General features: G+C 44.5%; 2 protein-coding genes across 3 annotated transcripts; one reads left to right on the forward strand and one right to left on the reverse strand.

Moving 5' to 3' along the window:
• The first annotated feature begins 3,517 nt into the window (after positions 1-3,517).
• Positions 3,518-8,204, forward strand: tcte1 (t-complex-associated-testis-expressed 1). Its single transcript, XM_062550754.1, has 4 exons — positions 3,518-4,018; positions 4,539-5,107; positions 5,891-6,340; positions 7,967-8,204. Exons 1-4 carry the CDS (start codon positions 3,847-3,849, stop codon positions 8,135-8,137), a joined length of 1,362 nt encoding a protein of 453 aa, XP_062406738.1. The 5' UTR covers positions 3,518-3,846; the 3' UTR covers positions 8,138-8,204.
• A 947-nt stretch (positions 8,205-9,151) lies between these two features.
• Positions 9,152-21,846, reverse strand: tmem151ba (transmembrane protein 151Ba). Of its 2 annotated transcripts, XR_009940950.1 has the most exons (3): positions 21,352-21,846; positions 13,785-15,519; positions 9,152-9,574 (listed from the first exon to the last, which is right to left on the reverse strand). XR_009940950.1 is itself a non-coding variant. In XM_062550753.1 (2 exons), the coding sequence occupies exons 1-2, from the start codon at positions 21,433-21,435 to the stop codon at positions 13,918-13,920; spliced, it is 1,686 nt and encodes a 561-aa protein (XP_062406737.1). In that variant the 5' UTR covers positions 21,436-21,846; the 3' UTR covers positions 13,481-13,917. The 2 variants fall into 2 exon arrangements, 1 of the variants encoding a protein (XP_062406737.1); XM_062550753.1 differs by lacking the exon at positions 9,152-9,574 and having other exon boundaries at positions 13,481-15,519.
• Between the last annotated feature and the right edge of the window lie 953 nt (positions 21,847-22,799).

A 22,799-nucleotide genomic window follows, 5' to 3' on the forward strand; every position in this document is an offset into this window, starting at 1 on the left:
ACATATTTCTGGAACATGAAAGCGAATCTCACTTAGTGGAAGATGGATGTTATGGGGTTGGATATTGGGTGTAGTTGTTTTTCTAAAGTGTTGCTCAGCAACAGATAGTATTGCTGTATTATGACTTGTGCATCTGGTTCCATAGGTTATGTACATGTGATTCTGTAACTTTCGGTACAGACTCCACCCTAAACCACCCAGGAAGTTAAAAAAAAAAAAAATCCTTGTGCTGAGTACCGGAATGAAACTCATCTCGTTTCCTGCTGCTGGATGATTGGAATCACACAATACATACAGTACACAGACCTTCCTGGAATGGACCCTGCTCTCAAAACATACGCTATGCGTTTGCTACCCTTGTGCTAGATGGCATTCATGCCTAGTTTATCATCTTGTATTCAAACCAAGGAAATGCCTTCCTTGATGGTCTCACCCAAAATGGTGGCTTTGGAGTTTAGAAATAGTATGCAGGTGTTAATTCATGCAACAGAGTTGCATTTTCATATGAAACTGATGGTCTAAAGGTCTTGCCCATCTTATGATTATTATTGGAAAGTGTTCGTTAACTTAAAAGTCAATTACACACTGATATCTCGAGTTTGATTTGCATACACCAGAGCTACACGACCTTGGTCTGTTTTATGAATGTCCAAGTCTCATCTGTGCTAAGAACCAGCTTGATGTCTGATATGAAATGTGGGATGTGAAGGGTTAATTGGGTTATTGATTACCACCCACCCACACTGCCCCCTCTTCCTCCATCATCGACCAGCTCGGTCATGGGGTCACCGGTTTAATTTACTCTAATGTTCTCTTCATTTACTGTATTTGCAGTCAAAGTGGAACCAATTGAAAGAAGCAATGATGTTAAGATTCATTAGTTTAAACCAAGATCTCATGTCCCATAGAACAAAAGCAGAAGACCTGAATTTTCACTACTAAAAGATATTCTCTTTGCTTCAGCCTTTGAATTTAGAAAAGCCTTTCCCATCTCTCTGAGATGTCTCCTACGACGTTTCACGGTAGACAATGGCTTGCCAGGGGGTCTTGTTTTGTTGTTTTTTGCGACCTGAGAAGAGAGTTCACGTTCGAATACTTTGCAGCCGCACACATAAACATGCCACGTCGCATGTGTGTGGAACGGTGAGATTTTAGGCCGATTTCAGCTATGTGTGTGGGGAGCAGCTGCGCATATCTCTGCAAATGATTCACCCCGCCGGGCCTGTGTGAAAGGTGCGCTTTCCCGACAGCTTCTGGAACTCTCCCTCTGTGTCCCTAAGCGAGGGGAAAGGGGGGGTCGGGGGCCCTGTGTCATGGCTGTCCATTAGCTGGCAGAGAACAGCATGGAAGGCAGAGTGAAGCGTGTCTGTCAGGTGCAGTTGCACTGGTGTGACAGTGATGGATGGCCTTAGGCCACGGCCAGGGTCCAGCCTCCCTCCTCCCGGAGCATCCATGATGATGCGTCATAAAAAGAACAATGTCAGCGATGGTTTCCTCTGTCTCTACCTCTCTCTCTCTCTCTCTCTCTTTTTTTCTCTTTGTCTATCTCTCTCCTTTCTCCTTCCTCCAGGTCCACGTGATAAGAGATATGTCTGAATCACTTTTATCCAGGCCCTGCTTATTACATAATGCCATTAATAAGCCAAGGTTTGTCTAGGGAATTTGACATGTCACAATCAGTAAGACTTCATGGTGCACGTTTGTGCTTGTGAACTTTTAGCTCTGCTTGTGCTTTCAACACATTTGCACTGAATGGGCCTTTTTGTGGACATCAAAAACAAATCGAGCGTTTAAGGCTTGTCTACAGCCAGAGGCCAAGACCCTGGGACTATGGCAGCTGTGACAATCCAACAGCACTGTGAACACACACACACGCACACACACACGCACACACACACACCATTGAGCAAATAAACTTGGCCACTGAGACATTGCACATGCAGACTCGCAGAAGCAGCCTGGAAGGGAACCACGCCATGCTTGCACGCTGATGCTGCTCGCGCTCGTGCTGGCCCCTGGCCCGGGTGATGAGCTGAGCTGAGCTGCGCTGCGCTGCGCCTGAGCTGTGGACCCCTGGGGCACATGCTTTCTGTGTCTCTCTCCCCTCGCTGGAACAGGACGATAAGGCCCCCGAAGCTGCAGCTCCTGCTTTAACAGCGGGCGTGGGGGGGGGGGGGGGGGGGGTGTACTGTGGCATTGTGTAGTGTGGTTAAAGCTGATTGATACAGCTTTTGTTCGGACTAATGTTTGCTGCTTTAAATATAACTTGGTTCACTGTTAAATGGGCTAAATTTGGACACAGAATGGCTATTTATTCGACAGGTTATGCGGATGTGCTTTTAAGAGACATTTACAGTAGCCTATATGTGGAGAAATTATGAGGCTTTCTCTATGTTCTTATTTACCTTTTTTCATAGCTTGTTTTTTGGACAGTGTCTATTTACAGTGACTAGGGTATACTTAGCCTACATTTCGAGTTGAAGCTGTATTATCGTTGGTGTCCCAACCATCACCAATCCTGTTTTTGGCATGCTGGTTCTGCTAAGGATCTTTTCCAATGGCATATTTCCTAAACCAGAAAACCATCTGCCAGGGGGCTACATTTCACACACAAAGTCCTCCCAGCAGAATGAAGCCACGGTTATCTCTAGTGCATGTGCAACTCTTGACATCATCTGCCGTCCTCCTCGACATTGTTGTCTCAAGTGAAGTCCAGCTGCAGTCCTTTTTGTCCCTTGCTGCATTCATTGGCAGATTTATACATGTGCTGGCCTAGTTTTTCTACCCCCATGCTGAGCAATTGAAGTTGAGACATTATACCATGGCACGTTCCCTTTTTGCTCTCATTTGCATTTGTTTGAAGTGTAATTAAATGGTTTTATAAGCCAGGGATGTTGCCTGCTATGGTCACTTATTCCTCTCATCTCATCGCATCTCGTCACATCACTCAGTCACATCAATCTTTTCACACCAGCTTTGCCTGTACACGTCTCACATAGACTGACTGATGCATTCATTCATTCATAACAATACATGATAGGCTAAAAGTGACATAAAATAATAGAGCTCCCATTTGGGCCCATATTTCATAAGCATAAAACTGTAAAGGGTTCAGTGATAACTGTTTTCTCCTTATTTGCTATGCATACACCATTTAGGCAAAAATAATGTTGGTCTCTGTTCAAGAAGAAGAAGAAAAAAGACTAGGCCTATCAGTCTAAAATTGATCTGCTCTAATGGTCTTCTAGGCTCTTCTTGGAAGTGTAGGCCTATCAACATGAGTTGCCTACCTACACATCAATTCACACTTATCCACAACTCCCTGTTGCATTTGGCCATGGCATAAGCCTCGTGATATATTACCATGAGCAAAATAAGTGATAAGTCTAGGCTACATATCTTTACCACAAGACCGGCTACTGAAACGACTGAAACCGCAGTTTACCAGCTTTCACTTGCCGCAAGACGTGACGTAGGAGGGTCGCCCGTAACCAGGGAGATTGTCAACTTCTGGAAGGAAAGCTAAAGAGGGAAACTGAAGAAATCGCTCCTAGACCATTTTTGTTAGTTTCTTTATTCGCTCTTATAGGCTAATAAAACTGAGATTTGCCAATAGCGTGGGAGTATTCGGATATGATAACAGTATAGGGAATTTACGAGATTAGCTGTCTGCATCAATGTCGTAACGCGGCTCTGTCGTCTGACTATTTGATGCAATAATTTGCCAGCCTATTTGCTGGCTAGCTCTCTTTCTATTATTTTGGCTAGCTCTCTTTCTTTTTAATTTTTGAAGGATTATAGTTCAGATGAGAGTTTAGCCTACCTGGAAATATTTTCGACACGTCAATGGCTGAGACTATTGGAGCGATTCTCATGGACCCACCAGTAATGAGACGCAACCTCGCAGCTGATGCCAGGAAAATGAGGCGGATAATTGCGGAGGATCCTGAGTGGTCTCTCGCTGTTGTGCCTCTTTTGACTAACCTGTGCTTGGAACACATAGTTAGTAACTTCGAAGGTAAAGTTATTACATGCATTTTCTTTTATTTGTGGCATTTTGATACTCTCAGCCTATTAGCCTACAGACAGGCAAAAGTTTTGTCAGTGACACACACGTCGTACTTTAGCCTAGGCCTAATACATTTGCTGCTTCAGCAAACCCATTTTAGATTCATTTTCACATGTTAAGGCCACTGGATAACCATTGCTAAAGCAAAAATAAATAATACATAATTTATTTTTAAGTATTACTTCCCTCCATGTATAGCAAGCAGTCTGCTCAGTCTGGTAGAGTGATTTCATCTGACTTAGGCCCAATTCTCATTCACACTTTCCCCTGTCTTGATGATGGTAGCCTAATTACTATAGGCTAGAATGATGTGCCAGGGCCAAATACATTTAAACAAAATGTGTGCATCTGATCACTTGACACAATAACCAAGAAACATTAATCGCCACTACTATGGAAAATGTGCCAGTAATTTGTTTTTACTGTGACAGTACTTTTAACAAATAAAACCATACACTTTTTATTACAGCAAAACCGATGCTTGATGATCTCCTGCCCAGTCATAAGGCATACGTGCTGGAGAAACTGCCCCCATCCTTGCCACTGGAGGTGACCGCTAATTTGATCAGTGATGAAGGCTACTGGAAGAAATGCTGTATGGAGCGTTGGGGCCTAGGCGATGTCACAGCCTATGGGAACAGCTGGAAACGTATGTTCTTCGAACGGCACCTGGAGATCATCATTGACCTCTTTATCCCCGATAACACGGATCCCAAGACGGTTCTGGACATGGTTCCACTCTGCAAGAACTATGTAAAGAAATTGAGCATCTCACAGCTCCTGCCTCCCATCAAGGACCCTCAGAAGGCAGATGACGATGACTCCTCAGACACAGGCAGTGACTCGGGCTTCGATGGACCCTCTATGGACCACTTTGACTTTGGTATCTTACTGGACAAACTTATTTACCTAGAGGAGCTGCATTTGGTGTATGGGGTCAAAGGGTGTGGCATGAACTTTGAGTGGAACCTTTTTGAGTTCACATTCCGAGACTGTGAATCGCTGGCAAAAGCTCTCAAGTCTTGTAAGACCCTAAGGGTAAGATACTGTACTTTTCCTTTGACAGAAATTATATTAACACTGGCAGTAGCATCCATTCCTCATCTTTAAAGAAGCCTTAACAGTCTATATTTAACCTAGTTGAAATCATAAGCATTAAAGGCATCCTATGCAAGTTTTTTACCTTAATATAAGTAATTTTATATAAAAAATTTAATTGGGGGAATGGCACACCTGCAGCCGTATCCTATTCTACAGAGAACCAGCCATGCAACTTCACTTCCCCCCCGACCCAGAGAATCATGAATTACTTCATGGCAATTGTACAATAGCTTTCTGCTTATGAAATTGTGTAATATTACCGTGTCAGTCGACATGGCTCCTCGGAGATGATCTTTGCCGGTTTGTAAACAAATCCACATGAATCATGTCCAGGGGAAAAGATGCAAGCCATAAGTGGTATTTACACATTGTGTATAATACAAATACTCCACAATTGTAGGGAGAGCCCAGTACCAAGACAAACATTTTTTTTAAAAATTGGATGCCTTTAAATGAGCAGCAGACAGTAGTAGGTATGATTTGAATTCAGATCGGATGCTCACACACAGTGTGCTTTTGTGGTGCCTTGTTCTTTGAAATGACGTCACAGAGCCACATTTTGTCTCACTGTCAATTATGTCTTGCTCATTTCTATATTTAGAAACGGCAAAGGGTAGTTCTTTCATTGTGTGCTGCTAATGGTGTAAAATTGCCTTGGTTCCTGGCATCAGGCAGTTATCTGGTCTTCCCTGAGGGGGACATTTTCCGCTGTTTTTACAGGTGCTCAGGATCCATCAGAGTAAAGTGGACAACGAAAAGTGTCGCCTGCTGGTGAGCTACCTCCTCGATCACCCGTCCCTGCAAGACCTTGACCTTTCCCACAACCTCATCGGCGACAGGGGCGCCCGGGCCGTCGGCAAGCTTCTCAACCGGAGCCGGATGCGCTCGCTGAACGTCTACGACAACCAGATCCGCGGCGCCGGTGCCCAAGCGCTGGCCTACGCCCTGGCCAAGAACACCAGCCTGCTGACCCTCAACCTGCGGCTCAACCGTCTGGGGGACGAGGGCGGCCAGGCCATCGCTCAGGCCCTGACCAAGAACCAGACCCTGGTCAGCCTCCATCTCGGTGCCAACCAGCTGACCGAACCCACGGCCATAGCTCTCTCCCAGGCTCTGGTGCAGAACAGCACACTGAGAAGCATCAACCTTTCCTGCAATAGGCTCGGAGTGGTGAGTTAAGCCAAGGGAATTCACTGATAGCACCAACTGATTGATTGTTTCATTGATTGATTATAACACTAGTCAGAGCTATCTCTCTGAAGCTGTCCCCCCCATGTCATCTAAAAATGATCTAGAGCATTGCTATTCGTTTGTGCTATATTCGTGCCATAAAAATTAGGGTTAAGGGTTTTAAGTGACACTGGCCCAAATAATGATACAAATCAGCAAAAATATAGTACAAATGACTGAGACTGTTTTGGGCAGATTTGGACAAGTATGAGGGCTAAGTGACATCACTGGCCAGTTCAATAACTTGCAATTCTTAACATTACTTTCGTGGCACAAACGTTGCGCAAACCAACAGCAATGCTCTTAATTTTTTTTGGATGACATGGGGTTCCAGCTTCACGACGATGGAACATCTGGGTACTTCCGAAAACACAAATATCTATGAATATGTAATATGAATATGAATATACATGAATAGCACCTCTCAGAAAGTACAAATGTCTGAGTATGGACACAGATGTTGGTGTTAAGAGAAGTAGCCTGAGGAGCTGTGATGAAAGCCGTGGTGTGTTGGCAAAGTTGGCAAACATTTGAAGGTTCACATGATTCCATGAGTCATGACACAGAAGGTGTCATTTCAATCCAAATCCTCTTGTGTCAAACCATCTCCACAGCACATTACACATTCATCAGATTCACACATGACTGACTTTTGAAAAGCGATCGCGTGAGGATTAGGTCATGTGCCACTGTGCCGTGTGTACAAGGTGGTTGTGTCATCTTGACTCATCCGGGCAAGTGGTACAGTCAGCTGCTAAATGATATCTTGGCAGTTGGCACACACACTATAAAAAGGCAATTATCTTAACTTGACAATACACATTGACCTAACTCAGTTGTAGCAATAAGATGACTTGACTTGGGTTATGTTGAGAGCACTAATATTTATTTACAGCAATACAGCAAGTATTTGTTTTCGCTGCTGCGCTTTTGCTTCCATCAGAAAGTTTGCGCTCTGTGGTAAGTGCTCAGCTTCCTTGAGAAGAACACAAGGGTCGGACTGTTTCCTTTCCCACGCCTGTTTGATGCACATTGAATTATTCATCAAGCAGAGGGGATGATGGAGGTGCAGCTTAATGGACAAGTAGGGTTTTTCAGTGGGAGGGAGGGCCCCTCGCCGTGTAGTTTGTAGCTTTGAACATCATCCTATACGCCCACACTAGACTGGCGTTAGATCGCAGATGCGAATCGCTCAGTCCTCAAGAAAGACAAGCTGAAAAGTGGATGACACCCTGATTTGCCTGCGCGGCACAATACGATATGCTAGGTTGCCTGTCCTTGGTGGCTATATACAGCAGTCTCATCATTCCAAAGGAGGCTGGCACACCACATAACTGTGGGTGGACAGGGGGTCATTACAACTAGGGTGACAACAGCACAATGTGTGAGCTCACAAAAATGTCATCTTTTCAAAATTTCACATTTTTCAGTGTCAATACTGTGTTTTAAACAAATTGGTTCCTGTTTTTGTGAAGATGTTAGGAAAGGCAGAAAAAAGGTGATACAGTGACTAAAGATACTGATTTTTTAATATATATATATATATATTATTGTTTGTGTATGTAGGATGGGGGCAAAGTTCTGGAGGAGGGCATGTCTCATAACGGCGCCGTGGTGGACTGTGATGTCCGACTCACGGGCATCCAGCAAGAGAGTGAGGTCTGCATCAGCCAGATCCTGCGCACAAACCAGAGCAAGACTCGCAAGAAACAAACACAAGAACCCAACATCAAATGACCCCCAGAGCACCTATCTAATACCTATTATCCACAGATATGCATTAAAAAGCACACATCATATTTCACCCCAGTCTTCTCCAGCAGTCTTAGGTCTGTATGTACTGTAGGTCTTGTGTATGTAGGTGTGTGTGTGTGTGTGTGTGTGTGTGTGCGCGCGAGTGTGTGAGATGGGTGAGGGGGTGGTGGCGCAGGGTTTGCGGGCTTAAGTGAGCTGTCAGGTCCAGTATTGAATAGCTCCTGAGGGAGAGATTCATTAACGTCTGATAAATTAGCCTTTCCTTGAAAAAGGTCAGTGACTGCAGAGAGTAGGGGAGAGCTGACCAGAGGTCTGCGTACATGCCAGAGGGAGCAAGGAAGGGAGGGAGGCGTGTGTGTGTGTGTGTGTGTGTGTGTGTGTGTGTGTGTATTGTGCTAATGAGATTAGGTTCTCGTAGCATGATGGAGGACTGGGCTTTGAACTGTTAAAAGACATCTCCAGGCCGAGGTAGTAATTATCGGTCCAGCACTTTACCTCAGACACAACTGGGTTGGGGTGAGTCTCACGTTACTGGGAATCAGACCAGGCTTTCTAAGCATATTATGCCCCTTTTTTATGGTCAAATCTAATAGGACTATAATGGCGTAAACACTGAAAGCGTGTTTATACAATACTCAGGGCTGAATGATTTTAATAAAAAAATTAATCACATCAGACAGAAAGGATCATGACCAGCTAAGCTTTTTATCGTTCTGAATGATTGCATCATTATTGTTGGTCTAGAGGTTTTTTTTTTTTTTTATCTTTCGACAAAAAAATGTCAGACTCTACACATTTAGGCACAGTATGGTTGCTGGTGTCATGGAGTTCCTCACGTGACTGAAACCTGTATTTTGCTTATTGGGTTTCATAGTGCTCTTCCAATAAACAAGCAGAAATAGACAGCAAAATGTTCTGTAAACTTCATTCGACAATAAAGACACAGACCTCTTTAATATATTTGATAAGTGACTTGAATACACAGATTTGGTTTTCAGTTGTTTTACTGGTATACTGTATGTAACAGACGGCAAAGGCAACATTGTGTTGAAAGTGTTGACATACATACAGACTTGTAATTTTTATTCCAACACATTTATTATTGAGCAATCCATAAACACCTACCAGTGAAAGAGTAAATTTAGTAAAAAATGTCTGTTGCTGCCAGAAATGGCAGCATTTGAGCCAGGCTTTGCGCATACAACTTCAGATTATGGAAGTAGAAAAAACATGGCTGAACAGAAAAGGAAAGAATGACCTCCATTTTTATCTAACTGATCTTGACACAAAGAAATCCTGAATGATTAACATGCCATTACACTTAACTTTGTCATCATTACAGTTTGTGTGTATTATAAAAGAGCTTGGCATCATTCACACTGCACCAGTTCTGTCATGTCCAAGGAAACAGACGTCAAGCTGAAATAAAAAAAAAAGTGCATTTTTGTTCAGCTGAATATTTTGCCCTTAAACCATAAGATGCTTCATGGCCTGTTTTCATATACAGTATACAAACACACATCTACTGTCAGTTATCCAGATTGGACCCCCTTTTCAAGGAGAGTATTAGGCTGTATTGAATGGTTTAATCATATATATATATATATATATACACACACACACACACACACACACACACACATATATAGTCTATCCAATCACAGGTCCTCTACATTTAGCTTTCAAACAAACCCAAATAAATGATGTGCTGTTCAAGTGTGGCACATTCAACAAAACAAAAAAATACCACACAAACAAATTTCACACCTCTATTCTATTTACATTATCAAAATTCACCTCTTTTTGAATGCCTCAAAATTGTATACAACCTCATAAAAAAAAAAGGTGTGAGACGGAAGAAAATGACATCTTGTCATTTTGATGTTTGATGTTAACAGTCAAAATGAGATAAATCGCCTCTGCTTTCCTGGAATTGTTCTTGTGACTCAAAGACAAAAACATTCACCTAATGCCTGAGCAGCTACCTCACATGAAATCACAAACGAATATAAGAGTAAACATGACCCATCAACTGTTCTGTTTTAAAATCGAATTAAATAAACAAGGGCTTGGCTGGGTAGGCCCATGAAGCCGATCATGGGCCTGCCTGCTGTAGAAACTGTGTGTGTGCTCTATTAATAATAAGCCTCTTGAATACCTCAGAGAGTGGTAATTAGGAATTAAGACAGACATGGAAAAAAATCCTTCTCGATGAAGGACTCATTACGACTAACAGATCCCCCTTTTGTAAAACACCAAAGCCTTAATTGGTGCAATTTCCACATCACAAGAAAATTGCGCTCAACGTGTGTGGAGGGCTCAACATACTCTCCATAGCATGAAAACAAAATCTGTATATCCCTCGTCAACCATTAGACACAGCATAAGAGTGCCATAAAATACTCAGAAAAGAAAGGATTATGGAAGAAAGTAGGGAAGAAAGACAGAAGGAAAGAAAGAATGAGTGGTTCAACCTGGCAGCGAGTGCTTTCATTGAGTGTTGCATAGCTGTGAATCCATGGGGGAGGTACGTAAGAACGCAGCACAGAAGACTTTTGCCCGAAGCACAGGCAGACTTCATGACCCCTATAGTCTCTGAGTGTGTGTTAGTTTTTTGGTACCGTGAAAATGCATTTTTTTTTTGTGGGAATACACAGAACATCACAGAAATAAAAGGTTTGGAACGGGAAGAGGTATTGTAAGAGAGCAATCCCATGCACCACACCATTTCAGTAACAGACTGGTTATGTAGGCTATACAACATTCATATGACCTTCATATTCCACAGGGCAAGGTCAATGTATTATTCAAAAATCTTTACACCCTCGGCTTAACCTGTATCTCTGTGATATGGACTCTATGAAAAGGAGGGAGGTCATAAACATGGTGTATAGTGCTGATGGAGCGCAAAAGCAGTGAGCCTCTCAGAGCTGAAGGTCACAGTCAAACAGAAAGCACAGATATAAACAGATACATAGCAAGAGTCTGCTCACCACTAACCTCCCCCCTCCAGTCATGCGTTTAAAAGGAGCTAATAGAGTACAGAGTTATCACAGAGGAGGCTATGAGTGTGCCGGTCGGTCAGCTGATCTCAGGTCAGTTGCTGGATTAATATGAGCCGTGTGTCGCACGGTGGTCCTATTGCGGTGTGTATACAGCCTTTGGGCCAAAGGTGATGTCCTGTCAGCTTACATTCACTGTAGCATTTATAGGAAGTCCCCTAGTCATGGCCTGTTTCCTCTATGTATGCACGCACTTACTCATTAACCACTATGCTATACAGGTTCCTGATGATCAGGTCTTGTGGCTGACTGGGTCATGTGATTAATGAAGTGAAGGTGGTTGGGGGAAATCCAGAGGAGAATAACCCTGCATTATGAAGACGATTACCTGCATTAGCAATGCTGTAGGGCTTCATTTTATTGTCAAACCCGCATGATGAAAGACTATATGGCTCTATCATTATTCTGTCAGTGTTCTAATATTGATATTAGTTCTCTGTTATCATCACTGCTATAGTTTTAAATCTGTATTTAAAAAAATACATTAAACTGATCTGCGGCAGCCTTGACACAGAATTCCCTTTCACTCTGATCCCTCTCTCTGTATCTAAATTGAACATCTAGACTTCCTAAATTAATGTGAAGCCCGCTGCGACACAGATACAGTACGTGCTATTTTTGACCAAGGGCTCTCTCACTCTTTCTCTCTCGTTTCCCACTTTCATCAGGAGGATCTCTCTTTCTTTCTTGCTCATCCCCCTGCCTTTCTCTGTCAGGTGTCAGCAGCACGGCGGCAGGGTGTCAGGTTTGTTATCCGGCCCTTTTGTCTCCTGTCTGTCTGCCTGGACGAGGCCTTATGAAGCTCAAATAAGGAATGCTGCTCCAGTCGGAGAGAGGGATTCTGCAAAAGGGACTTTTAAGTTCTTGTGGCACGACAAGGGCAGCTTAAAAGAAAAAAGGAAAAAAAGCTGAAATGAAAAAGCCCAAATTAAACTCAATGTCCAATGTCCAATTTTCCGGGAATTTTATACTCCTCTTGCAGTGCGCCATGATTCGTTGGGGCACAAAAATGTCAGATTATTACAACTAGAACTGAAGATTACTGTTCCATGACACGAGTGCTCTCTCCACCCTTTACTGACTTCCAAAACTGGTCTGGCAGCTACTTAGCCTTCCATTCTGTTGTTTTTCCAGGTTTCTGGGGAAAACTACATCATTATCATTAGAACTGAAGAATCCCCCCACACACGGTGTGTGTCTGTGTGTTTATGTACAGAATGTGTGCGAGGCAGACAGCAAGCAACGTCTCCCAACACCCTCTCCATTCATCATTCATTCCTCACCATTATTACTTGGTTCTTAAATCAGTGCTTGAAACATATCCTGCCTCTATTACTAAAAAAAACAACAACAACAACAAAAAATCCTAATTTCCTTCTGTAGCTGATCTCAAGTCACACAGCACTATAAGGATACGAGCATTTTGAGGCTACATGAGTCATCAACATCAGGCACTTAAAAGATTACAAAACAAGAGGTAGTTCTAAGAAACCAAAATGACATGTTGAGTTGAGTATGTCAGGGCCTTTCTGCAATCAGAGCAAGAGATGTGGGAAGTGTATTGTGCCCTGTCTGCAATTTTACAGCATTAGCTGTAGCATCAGAACATGTGCATGTTATCATCTCTGTTGTTATTACTTTGCATCACTTTCTGGAAGTTGCTGCAATACACTCTTTGACTATTCAAAAATGATTGATTGTTGTTAAAAGGTGTAATGATGCAGACTCATAATAAATGTCCTAACGTTCTGTTTTTAATGTTCCTTCATATTTTAAATAATAGTAAGAATAAGAATAATAATACAAATTTCAATGTGGCCATTTACATCTAAACTTAACAAAAAGCACAACAACCTATTGTGCTCCTCCATTTTAGAGAAAAACCTAACCAAATACCACAAGCACAGCTTTGGTTAGCCTTGGGATTGAACGGATTGAAATGCCGTTCATGTAATATTCATCAGTGTGAAATGGCAATGTTAAGAAATAGGTCTACTCATCGCCATATCTAAAAAAAATCTACATGACCCACATTTAACAGTGCTTCTGCAGCATATGACTGCTGTTGTGTTGTGAACTGTCAGTCAGTAAGATAAGTCCTTTCATGTTTTCTAAGTAACACCTATCATAGTTCCATTTCAGTTCCAGTAAACACTGCCTTCTCTTTCACACTTTATTTCTTGAAATCCCAAAGTATGGTTGGAATAATTTAATTCCCTCTTGTAACAAATCTGACCATACAATTCAGATGGTGTGAGTAAAAACCAAAACAGGTCGGGTTTTGAAAGAGTGTGCTTTGAGCCGGTTGTGAAAGTTCACTCCTGCATTACGATAAATGACAGCTGGCTAAAAGCTGAACAAGCCACTACTCCCTTCACAAACATATAGGCTGAATATATGACAATACCTTCATTTTCACATCATTCTTTGACATGTAACTAGACAGGACCTCTGCATGAAGAGAGAGAGAGAGAGAGAGAGAGAGAGAGAGAGAGAGAGAGAGAGAAAGAGAGAAACAAATAGTCTATAGGAAACTTCAGCCACAGGGAATTCCCAGAGCAGCACACCTGTCTTGGGAAAGTAAACATTCCTCTCCTAAACCCAATGGGTTGCTCTTCCTCCTTCCTCCTTTCCTCTTCTACATTCTTCCAAGCGTCTCGTTAGTTATTCACCCTCCCTCAGCACAGTCTGCTTGTGGCGTCATAACGAAGTCTCCACGCAGGAGCCGTTGCGGTGCAGCGAGCGGTGGTCGTGGTTGAGGCAGCCCTCGTTGCGGTGCACGATGAGCACGGGGAAGTAGAGGGCGTCCTGGTAGGGCGGCGGAGCCGGCGTCTGCGCGCCGTCATCGCCGGTAGCGCCGCCGTCGGTGGCGGCGCCGGAGGAGAGCGACGGTCCGGCCAGGCAGCGCGTGCTCTCGGTCGGGCAGCCGTGGTCGCCGAGGCTGCCGCCGCTGTGGCTCCGCCAGAGGCAGCTGCGGCGCGAGCCGTACAGGCGGCCGAGCGAGAAGCGGCTGGCGCTGAAGGGCAGACGCGGGCTGACACCACCTCCACCACCTCCACCACCTCCACCGCCACCGCCACCGCCACCGCCGGCACAGATGCTGAGCGCGCTCCGCGAGAAGATGGACGAGCTGCTGATGGCCCGGTGGCAGCGCTCGCAGTTCTGCCGGTAGCCGCCGAAGCTCCCGATCCTCATGCCGCCGACCGCGCCGCACGAGGCGTACGTGTTGTTGCCTCCGCCGCCGCCTCCGCCGCCGTTGCCCAGCGCCAGGTCCATGAGCACGGCCTCGGAGTAGCTGGGCACCAGCTGCTGGTTGGAGCGGATGTGCCACTCCAGCTCGGTGCTGTCGATGGTGTTGACGCGCGGGATGTTGTGGTGGCAGAAGGCCGGCCGCGGCTGCTCCTCGCACGCCGGCGTGACCGGCACGTAGTCGAAGCCGAACAGCTTCTCCACGTGGTAGTGGGCGCACGCCGTGCGGCACTCGGCGAGCACGCGCAGCGGCCACGAGAGCGTGAGCGCCGCCGCCGCCCAGAAGACGCCGTGCGACGCGTACCAGGGCAGCCGCGCGGGGTCGGCGAAGGCCACCACGTACTCCTTGAAGTCCACGTTCTTCAGGTGCATGCCCTCGCGCGCCTCCATGTAGTCGTCCAGGCCCTCGTTCTCGGTGAAGAAGCGCGCGCGCTGCGTCAGGTACGAGTTCTCCGACTCCACGTTGGCGAAGCTGAAGCACTTGGTGAAGCGCAGCCGCGTCACGGCGAAGCCCTCCAGGCCCGCCAGCCGCTTGGAGATGTCCTTGACGCCGCAGTTGCCGTAGTCAAACTCCGCCTCGGCCACGTGCGTGTTGACGCGCTCGTGGTACACCTGCGTGGTGGTGTAGGCGTCGCCGTTGCGGTAGCGCGTCACCTGCCGCGTGCGCCGCACGTAGTGGTAGCTGATGGCCTTCCACCAGATGCACGGCGTGGCCTGCTGCATGCGCCCCACGCGCTCCGACACGCTGTCCGCGTCCACCTTGAACTGCAGCGCGTTGCGGCTGTGGCAGTGCCAGCACTCCACCAGGTAGACCACGTAGAGCATGGCCAGGAAGGCCAGCGGGATGTAGACGTAGCCGTTGGCGCACGGGCTGTCGTGGTACATCATGGACTTGCCCTTGTAGGCGCTGTCGAAGGAGAGCCGCGTCACCGTGGTCACCTGGCACCAGGCCATGGCGCCCACGCAGCAGTACATGAGCAGCGACAGCACCAGGCATTTCCAGTGCGACTCGCGGCACAGCGACTTGCTCAGGGACTGCTTCACGGGCCGCTGCTGCGGGACACACACAGACAAACCAGAAATGTCAGCAGCGCGTCCACTTACAGTACGTGTTGAACAGACACTGTGCTCATATAGATAGAGATAGATAGATAGATAGATAGATAGATACTGTAGATAGATAGATAGATAGATAGATACTGTAGAGATAGATACTTTATTGATCCCCACTTGTTGAACAGACACTGTGCTCATATAGATAGATAGACAGATAGACAGATAGACAGATAGATAGATAGATAGATAGATAGATAGATAGATAGATAGATACAGTAGATACTTTATTGATCCCCACTTGTTGAACAGACACTGTGTTCATATAGATAGATAGAGATAGATAGATAGATAGATAGATACTTTATTGATCCCCACTTGTTGAACAGACACTGTGTTCATATAGATAGATAGAGATAGATAGATAGATAGATAGATACTTTATTGATCCCCAAGGGGAAATTCAAGGTCCAGCAGCGTTAGACACAACACACAACATACACTACAATGTAAATAGGATGATAAAAACAAAACATGACTAAATGAAGTACTATATTAAGTACTGGAAGGCATTGCATGCCATTGGCCCAGTACAGATTGCTTAAGACATGAGAATTATTTTTATGGGGGATGGCATGACGGAAATGTCAACATGACCTGATTGTCACGTATGTATCGTATGATGGTGCATTGTGCGTCAGTTGATGCAAAATAGAAGGAAAGAAACTAAACTATGCATGCATCATCATGTGTGTTGACAGAGGAGTTGGGCATTGCATGGGACTTCCCCAGCCTAACTGGCTAATGACATTGACTGGCTTATGCTTTGCATAGTATAGCATGTAAGACACAGATAGGAGATAACAACAGTATGTAACCGTGGAACTCTATACTCGAAGATCACTCTAAAAGGGCTGTTTGATTATGACAAAAAATCATTATCGCGATTGTTTTGTTCAATATTGAGATCACGATTATTAAAAGACGATTACTGTGATTTTGGAATTTTTAGATCCAATCCAAGAGGGACAAATATGAAACAGAGGGATATCTCCAGAGAGAACCTATCCACATTGGCTGATGACATATTGAGCCACATGTTTTCCTTGTCAATGGAAAAAAAACTGTTTTCTTTGATGGTGGTATTAGTGTGCTAGTTCAATACACCGATTCTAATAAATTAATTTCAGGTTTGGTTTCAGATGTAAAAAGAGTCAAGATGTCGGAGGTTCCCCATTAAGTGAGACAGTATACTTGAGACTAAGTAGTACTGCTGCCTGAAAAGTGAACAGGGAAGTGTGTCCTTCTACAGCATGCTCAGTGACCGCTGCCAGCTGGTCACCCAACCATATGGTCAAAAACAACAACAGGAAGCAGCAGCATATCCTCCATCGGAGTCTGAAAACACATGCAAACTGCTTTTGACCCCAGCCCTGGCTTTCTCCTGAGCTTACAATGTTATTATTGGCAGACGACTGAATCAGCGAAGCACTGACATTGCTGAACTCAGAGAGGGTGAGGGAAACACAGCCTGGCAGCCGCTGCTTTCTCTGGGCCTGTGGCAGCAAGGCAGCATCAGCATCACTGCAGTTAGTGCTGCTCGACGTTAGGTCCCCCCTCTTCACTGTAAAGCACTTTGTGTGCCTAAATACAGCACTATTTTAATTTAATGTGTTGTTGATGTTGTTTGAAAGTAAACAAACCTCACCCCTGGATGAATGCTCTTTACTGTTACAACCTAATCAGCAATGGACAGTTGATTGCCAGAATAGCTTAATTATGGACAACAGATAGATGCAGTATGGAATAAGTGAACAAATTGTGTGTGTGTGTGTGTGTGTGTGTGTGTGTGTGTCTGTGTGTGTGGAGGGGTGGGGGGTGTTGTGCTGAGAGGGAGAGAAGAAAGGCAGTCATGGGGTGGAACGAGTGCTTTGATTGTCAGCAAGACAACCAACCTTGGCCTTTTCATCAAAGGTGGCCTTTGTTTGCCCAGGTAGAGCCAGTGATCTTTCATTCTCAGTTACAGAGTGAAAAAGAATTAGAAGGATGTGCAGGATCTGAATCCGTGCATTCTACTGCTGTATGCGCATACATTTTCTAATACGCATCGCGTCTGCTGTTTCATACCTCCCGTCTGCTTGTCCATTGATAGAATGTGCAGCAGCACTGGTAGGATTTCTTATTGAGTTTGTCTAATGCACCACTGAGGCACCGTAATGTTCACTTAGAGAGGCACGCCTTCCATTTAACACAGAGGCCAACCTCACCAAGCTCAACGCAGATAGCATCTCTGCTGCTGCTTGTGTACTCTTCCCATATTGTCATCCGATCTGCAGTAACACACATCATCCTCTTTTTTTTTACCATCCACCACCATCCTGGTTCAACATTCTTTGAGGCTGAACTCTGGTAGCCCTTACAGCGATTGAAATATTAAACGGGAGAAGTTGATTCTTAAGTGCTGCGGCATGCCTTATGCATGACTACAGTGCAGAACGCTCGTATCTCTGCTTGTCAAAATCAAACATCCAACACACGCCCAGGCCTATAACTAACACATTCTGGGGTGTGTTTTTCCAGAGATTCATCTCCAAAGAGTCAACACGCGTCAGGCACGGAAAGGGGATGTTTCCTGAATTTTAGTAAGGAAAACTGGTTTGTGCGCGACACAATTTCGCAGGGGCCAATTCTCCTGCAAGTCATGTACGCATTCAACCAAAGCATCTTTGAACTCGCACGCACAACCTCCGGGCATCGTTAACTACCAGCAGACCACATCAATGGCCTGCCACACGACGGGGGAACCATACACAGGCCTATAGGGCCAATCTCAGGAGAGGACGACTGGATCAGTATTCACTCCATTAACATATGTCCGTGAACTGTCAGTTTTACCAGTTCTAAGGATGTGAAGAGCATTACTGCCAAGTCCCTCAGGATCCTATACTAATGGACCCTGTAATTCCAATTAAAAGAAAAATCTGTTGTTAATTTGAAGCCGCTGTTCAGTAGAGTATGCTCGGCCATTGTTAGTTGGCTAACTGATGTTGAGGAGAGTTACTGAGAGTTCCTTTGCATTTTTTTTTGTGTGCCGTGATGGCGTGATGCTGGATGAGCATGAGGGCATATGAAGGGGGGGGGGGGGGGTGCTTTTAACATGGCAGCAGTCAGTAAATAATAGATGTGGCTTTTCCATAATTATCCTCCCCACCTTGTCACATGCATGGTTCTCCCTGAAGCCCACCCTGCCATAACTCCCAAAGGATAAAGGAGGAAAAAAGACGAGGAGAGACAGAGAGAGAGAGTGAGTGAGTGAAAGAGAGAGGGGGAAAGAAAGAGATAGAGAGAGACCATTTCCACTAAATCAATAGACTTTAGATCACTCTCTGTTGACTATGTTCACTTTAGATGTATTTTTTTATTTGTCCAGTTGACAAAACTGCAATGTCCTTCACACATTGAAGGGTTTTTGTAAACAAGTATGAGTATTAAATAATAAACTTGTAATCCTCCATCATCTTGAATGTTATACTTCCTCCCATAAGTATAATGCACAATGTTGCACTGTTTGTTCTGTTTGTGTGATATGACACCCATGACCATTTTCAGAACAAATAATTCTAACATATTAAATGCCACATCCAAAAATGAGTGGTTTTAGTTGAAGTAAACTGAAAGGTTGGCTATAATGACTTCCCATTAAAAAAAAAAACCCCCATCAAGTTCCACATTAAATATGTGGTCCTCATTCAGTGGTTTTTATTTCAGCTTTTGCTGACCGCAATGAGATAATGCTCTTGTTCCTCTCTTCCCCACTTCCTGGCCTGAGCCTCCCTTAAGATGGCACATTAGTGCAGTGAAACATCCCCTGGGTAACAGAACACTGAGCTATAAAATGTAGCAGTATCATGTTATGAGCTTTAGGGGAGATCAGCAAATGTGCTATGTTTCATGGAGCTAAGAACTTGCGTGTTTAAAGATGTCTTATTTCAAAAGATTAAGAGAAGCTCTTTGTGTATGAGGGATGTGTGAGCAAATCTGCGCATACCACCTCTACTTTACGCCATGGTAGGCAGATAGGCAACACCACATAATTAACATTCACACTGAAGCTCACAGTGTTCATTAACTTCATAGCTGGATGTGCATGTTCAATAATCTATTTATAGTTTCAGTGGACCATATGATGTGCCCTCTATCAGGCCTAGAAAAGCAGTGACTCAGGACTTTGTAGCCTTTGGAGGGGAAAAACATTGGGGGAAAAAACCTGAATATGGTAAAATACCTAATCCATCTCTACATTTGAAATCTGAAATACATTGAAAAATAAAGAAAAGAGCTCTGATGACAAATACATATTAAGCTTTTGTGGCATAAAATATGAAGGATACATTTTGTATATACTTGCTGGGAGTGACGAATAGCTATACACCCAGCAGGAACGAGCAAAGGCTTGTGTTCTTAATAATTTTTCCACTTAATCACTTTTTTACGATCCCTCTACTTTGCTGTGCAGATTCATCAGTTTGTGTATTCCTGAAATACTGATATTCACACAAATACACGCACAAAAGAGTTTGACAGTAAAGCCCTCTGTAATATCTTCTGTCGCTGTAACATGTTGTGACAGTACTCTCCCTGTGAGCCATGGCCCCAATATCTTTTCCATTCATCTTCATGTAAAAATCGGTCAGCCACTATAACTTATGCAATCCTAGCAAGCCCTGTCAGCATCAGTCTCCTACTGTAACCCTTCAGAATTCATTCACAATTCACTGAAGGACCCACGCTCACGCACTACACTACATTCATCCAAACTCTAATATTGTCTGTGCTTAACAATGTAGAAATTAACTGGTAAACAACGTCTATTCCAAATTCTCATCAAGGATGTGATTCATTTCAAACAACTTATTATATTGATATGATATTTATTCAAAGTAGCTCTACTTCTCTCACAACAATTTATAGAATTTATGTCATATCTATCATCTGATGATGCATGGAAGATGAAGAGAAAATGTAATCATATAACAAGCCAGCCCATCTGAATTTTAATTTTGCTTGCTGAAAAGGCAATTGGCCAAACTTGAATCATTTGAAATAAATGAGCACACAGACACGGGTAAATGAATCGACTGGGATGAACGCACTGCCTGGGAACATAAGAAAACATGCCTGTCATTGTAATATTTCATGGCTCCTTGAAGAGGTGCTAGTCGGAGACAGAGAGATGCCAATCAATTTGATACCCACCAGGGAGCAGGCATTTAAAGGGGGTGGTGATGGGGGCTGCATTTCAGAGGCTTGAGGGGAGACAAACAGACGGCACACATACACACACTACACACTTGCTGCGCGCGCACATATGCACACATATATTCACACACACGCACGCACGCACACGCACACACACACACACACACACACACACACACACACACACACACACACACACACACACACACACACACACACACGCGCGCGCGCGCGCGCATACCCCCCCCCCCCCCCCATACACACACACACGCGCGCGCGCACACACACACAAACGAAGAACAAACAAACAAACACATGCACTTACACACACACACACACCAAAACGAGCATTGGCGAAACCAAAACCAACAGAAACTGATTTGGAAATTGGCTACCATACCCATCCATCCTAACCGAGCTATTCTCATAATGTGACAGGATTAACATACTTCCTGGTGATTTGTGCCTTCATCCTCCTAATAAGACGTTCTGCTTACAAATACACATACAGAATTGAAATGCATGAATGGAAGACGTTTTGCATATGTGTAGTTTGATAGTGTGTATGTTCACCTCCTCGCGGGGACTCTCCGCGTCCTCCTCGGGAACGGTGGTAGTGCTGCTTTCACTCGCTGTCGCAGCCGATGCCGGGGACATGTTGATATCGGTAATAGTAAAGGCTCATGGATCACTTTCAGACCAAGCTCCAGATCGCAACGTAAGATAAACTCGCCATGCATCATCCAGGATGGGTGACTGTTGACTCCAAAACCCTCGAATCGCTCAGCGCACAGCCTCTAAAATTTCTCCACGCGAAAAACATCTCCGACAGACAGAAAAGCACAAACCTGACCGTAGTCCATTCACGTAGCCAGCATCATGAGCCTCTTCATATACATCATCGCCTCCAAGCTCGTGAATGAAGAAAAATCCAAGCAGGTGCATCAACAACGGCTTTTCTTCAGACCGAAAAAAAATGGGCGACAGATAAAAAAAAAATATTCCCTGACAGAACCGTGTAGTCCTACGAAGAACAATGGACAGGCATGTAAATAACGAGATGGCGAGCGGAGAATAAACGAATTAGCATTAGGTGAACGACGGCGTCGTGGGCACGCATTGAAGCCACATCCTCCTCAGGTAACAGCGAGAAGGAGTTGGGAGAAGGAGTTGAGCTGCCCGTTTACGTTTATCTCCTGCGGGAGATGAACGTGACCTTGTCCATGCGCCCTGGGTTACGCACCTCTTTGTAGCTGGAGGAGATGTGATGCTGACTTGCATAGGTCAGGCCCCAGTTGCGTGAAATACATATAAGCACATTTACTGTATATGTGAGTCTATACATTTTCAAACAAGATGTTACTAGCAGCAGTATAAGCGTGCAACACATAATGATTTCAAACGGGTGAAACGCGCACGTTGCGACAATATTAGCCAACCTTCACACAATTTAAAGTTTGAAAAGTGTTTTTCTTACCAGTCATGTCATGTACCAGTCATTCAGAACTTTGTCGATAAAAGCCAAAGTATTGATGCCTATTCTTCTACAGTGCACTTAATCACTGAGTCATCATGATGTGACAATGCTGCCTGCCACACCCACGTGCTCTGCCTGTTTTCCTGATCTGTTTTGATCCCGATTCATTCCATTTGATTCATTTGAGGTGACAGAGTACAGAGACAAGAGACAGAGTAAACGAAGCCAAAAGTAATGACCAGTTCAGAGAAGACATCTATACACCATGCAATGCATAACTCCATGATGACCTATGTGAAACAACATTAAGCTCTGCTTCTGCACCAGATGCATCACATTAAATGTGCACTGAGCATTATAACACATCATCACTGACCACGTTTAAGCCCCGATATGAGGGAAAAGTCATGGACTACACAGGCCACCACTACTACTAATGTTAAGCATACACCTAGAGGATGCAGCTGCAACCACTAATTCACCAGATCATTCTCTCACACTAACTGACAGTGAGGTGAGCAGACAGGAAAGCCCCTAACTGTAC

The sequence above is a fragment of the Sardina pilchardus genome, chromosome 12 (genome assembly GCF_963854185.1).
Source record: "Sardina pilchardus chromosome 12, fSarPil1.1, whole genome shotgun sequence".
Lineage (NCBI taxonomy): Eukaryota > Metazoa > Chordata > Actinopteri > Clupeiformes > Clupeidae > Sardina > Sardina pilchardus.

What these genes read in the sequence shown, in the direction of transcription:
- tmem151ba (XM_062550753.1), bottom strand. Translation starts at nt 21,435, where the DNA reads ATGTCCCCGGCATCGGCTGCGACAGCGAGTGAAAGCAGCACTACCACC. An exon ending in CGGAGAGTCCCCGCGAGGAG is followed by an intron (nt 15,520 to 21,351) that starts GTGAACATACAC and finishes TGTGTCCCGCAG; the next exon opens with CAGCGGCCCGTGAAGCAGTC.
- tcte1 (XM_062550754.1), top strand. Translation starts at nt 3,847, where the DNA reads ATGGCTGAGACTATTGGAGCGATTCTCATGGACCCACCAGTAATGAGA. An exon ending in AGTCTTGTAAGACCCTAAGG is followed by an intron (nt 5,108 to 5,890) that starts GTAAGATACTGT and finishes CTGTTTTTACAG; the next exon opens with GTGCTCAGGATCCATCAGAG. An exon ending in CCTGCAATAGGCTCGGAGTG is followed by an intron (nt 6,341 to 7,966) that starts GTGAGTTAAGCC and finishes TTGTGTATGTAG; the next exon opens with GATGGGGGCAAAGTTCTGGA.